The sequence below is a fragment of the Tupaia chinensis genome, unplaced genomic scaffold, assembly GCF_000334495.1.
Source record: "Tupaia chinensis unplaced genomic scaffold, TupChi_1.0 Scaffold000403_1, whole genome shotgun sequence".
NCBI lineage: Eukaryota > Metazoa > Chordata > Mammalia > Scandentia > Tupaiidae > Tupaia > Tupaia belangeri.
In genome coordinates this window covers 985,626-988,448 of record NW_006159905.1, presented here as the reverse complement: position 1 = coordinate 988,448, position 2,823 = coordinate 985,626, and the positions used below count along the sequence as shown (strand labels likewise).

Here is a 2,823-nt window from a genome sequence, read left to right as displayed (position 1 = left end):
TCTGAGCCAGCCGTGCCACGGGGATGCCCAGTGCAGCACCAACCCCCTGACGGGCTCCACGCTCTGCCTGTGCCAGCCCGGCTACTCGGGGCCCACCTGCCACCAGGACCTGGACGAGTGTCAGATGGGTGAGGCACCCCACTCAGGGCTTCTCTGAGCCCAACAGGGCGGGGAGCAGCAGATGGCTTAATGGTCACATCACTGGACTCTCGTGTAGTCAACTGCGGTTCAAGTCCTCTGCAGACCTGGAGGCTTGAAACGCACACCAGGCGCGTGTGCATGAGTGCTCAAAGTCCTGGGAAGAGAATGGAGATGAGGGATGGCGGTGTGGCCTTCCCCCCAGGGGTGCTTTCTCACTGTCTCTCTGTCTCTCTCACACGCATGCGAGTGCATGCGCCCTATAGCAAAAATCTCTCTTTTTTTAAAAAAAGGCAAACTGGTTTCGGGTTTGAAAGCCAAGCATTTCCTCCTCCCTGCACTTGTCCAGATTTGGCATCTCTTTCCTACATGGCTGTCAGCAATCCAGGCCCCGTGGGTCTGTCCCTCGGTCCTTCTCCACCTTAAAGACACAAGCCCCTTGCCCAGTTTGGAACATCGGCCACAACAGGCCCCCACGCCTCCCCCAGCAGCATGACCTGGCCCTCCCCACTCCGGGCCCCCACAGACTCCCAGTTCTTCTCTCCTCGCAGCCCAGCAGGGCCCCAGTCCCTGCGAACATGGCGGCTCCTGCCTCAACACGCCTGGCTCCTTCCACTGCCTCTGCCCCCCTGGCTACACGGGGCCCCCCTGCGCACAACGAGTGCCTGTCCCAGCCCTGCCGCCCGGGCAGCACCTGCCTGGACCTACTCGCCACCTTCCACTGCCTCTGCCCACCAGGTACGGCTGCGAGGGGGCGCGCGGGGGAGCCAGGAAACCAGTCCGAGCCCACAGGGAAGGGCCCTCCAGAGCAAGGGCAGCCTCGGGCCAGGTGGGGTCTGTTCCCACAGGAGGCATCTCCTCTGCTCCCTTCCACATGAGAAGCCTGGGGTACCCAGAGCCCCTAAGAGAAGAGGTGCCGCAGAGGTAGGGGGATTGTGCACGGCCCCAGGCACTGCCATTCCTCTCACAGTCCCCACACAGTGCACAGCGAGGACACGGCACACAGCTGCCCAGCAAGGGAGAGAAACAACGGTTTAACTCTCGGGACTTGGGGCACGCACACGCACATGCCCGGCGTGAGTTTTAAGCTTCCAGGTCCGGGACTTGAACCGTGGTCGACTATGTGAGAGTCCAGCGTCATAACCATTACTCCATCTACTGGTCTCTCCGGGCTGATTTTAAGGGCAAAAAATGTCTCCAGGAAGACAATGACAGAGCCAGCTTCAGGGGGTTAGATAAAACCAGAAAAGGGGGACCAGCAGTTGGCATAAGGACTATGTCGCTGAACTCCCCTGTAGTCGGCCGTGGTTCAAGTCCCGGATCCGGTGGCTTAAACTCACGCTGGGTGTGCTTGTGTGTGTGCCCTAGATCCCAAGAGGAGAATGGAGGAGAAGGGATTGCCTGGTCATCTCGCATGGGGGTGATTTCTCACTTTTTCTCTGGCAAGTTCTCACACACTAAGGCTAACCTAAAAAAAAATAAATAATCAAGTTTAGAGATCCATGCACAGTTTTCCGTAATAACACACTTTCCATGAAAAAGGGGCTCCGAGCCCCTTACAAGCACGATGTTGTCTCCTCTTTGATAACCCTGAGGCCAGCCTCGTTGCTGTGCCTATTTATTAACGAAGAAACAGGCACAGAGAGGCTAAGTGGCTTGTCCGAGGCCACACAGCTAGTCAGCGGCAGAGTCTGGATTCAAACCCAAGGCTTCAAGAGTTTTAACCGCTGCACTGTGCCCCTTTTCCATGCTGAGCAGCACCGGAGGAGAATAGCTCAGGGCCAGCAGGTGGGGTGGACGATAAGGCCCCTGGATCCCACATGGCCGACGGTGCAATTCTAGTCCTAGATGCAGCGGCTTGAAAAACCACCAGGCAGGCGTGCATGTGTGCCCAAAATCCTAAGAGGAGAGTGGAGAAGGGACTGTGCGGTGGCCATTCCCCTCGGGGGTGATTTCTCACTTGCCCTTTCTCTCTCTCTAGTGAGTGCATGTGCCCTAGGGCAAAACTGAAAGGAAAAAAAAAAAGCTCAGGCCACCCACAGACAATCACAGAAACATAAGAGAAAACTGCGCAGGAACTGTTCTCTCTGTCAGGGTCAAGGTTGTAGATTTTAAGAAGCTGCAGAGGGGAGCTCCCCAGAGAGAGGCAGCTGAGATCCAGAGCCAGACTGAGACAGGGAGGGACCAGCAGGTGGCATAATAGTTACGTCGCTGGACTCCTACATAGCTGAGCACAGTTCAAGTCCCGGCCCTGGCTTAAAACTCACGCCGGGTATGTGTGTTTGTACACTCAAAATCCTGAGAGGAGAGTGGAGGAGAAGGGAGTGCGGTGTGGTCATCCCCCTGGGGATGATTTCTCACTTTCTGTCTCTCTGTCTCTGTCTCTCCAGTGAATGCAAATGCCCTATAGCAAAAAAATCTCTAAAAACAAAAACGTGAGACAGTGGAGACCAAGATGAACCCAAAGCAAGGAGACAAATATGGGAGCCACTCAGTTGTTCCAGTGCCTTTCAGGTCCCCCACTTTGGGTTCCCAGAGGCCTGCCCAGGTAGAACGAGAGGAGTGACCGCTCTCCAAACACTCGCGTCACTTGCGCCTTGAGGACCTCCAAGCTGATCAGGTGGCTGGGCTGAGCCCATGTCCTCACAGCCCTCCCGTGGGGTCACTAGCAGGCCTCTGCCCCCT

The 2,823-nt window shown here is 56.6% G+C and overlaps 1 protein-coding gene across 1 annotated transcript in view; it reads left to right on the top strand.

The window, feature by feature from the left end:
- The window catches only part of NOTCH4 (notch receptor 4), a 27,376-nt gene that overhangs the window by 3,952 nt on the left and 20,601 nt on the right, over nt 1-2,823 (top strand). Inside the window, 3 exon segments of the mRNA XM_027774134.1 lie at nt 1-128; nt 690-789; nt 791-876. The exon segment at nt 1-128 is cut by the window's left edge and continues 136 nt beyond it. Of these exon segments, the coding sequence (XP_027629935.1) occupies nt 1-128; nt 690-789; nt 791-876 (314 nt within the window).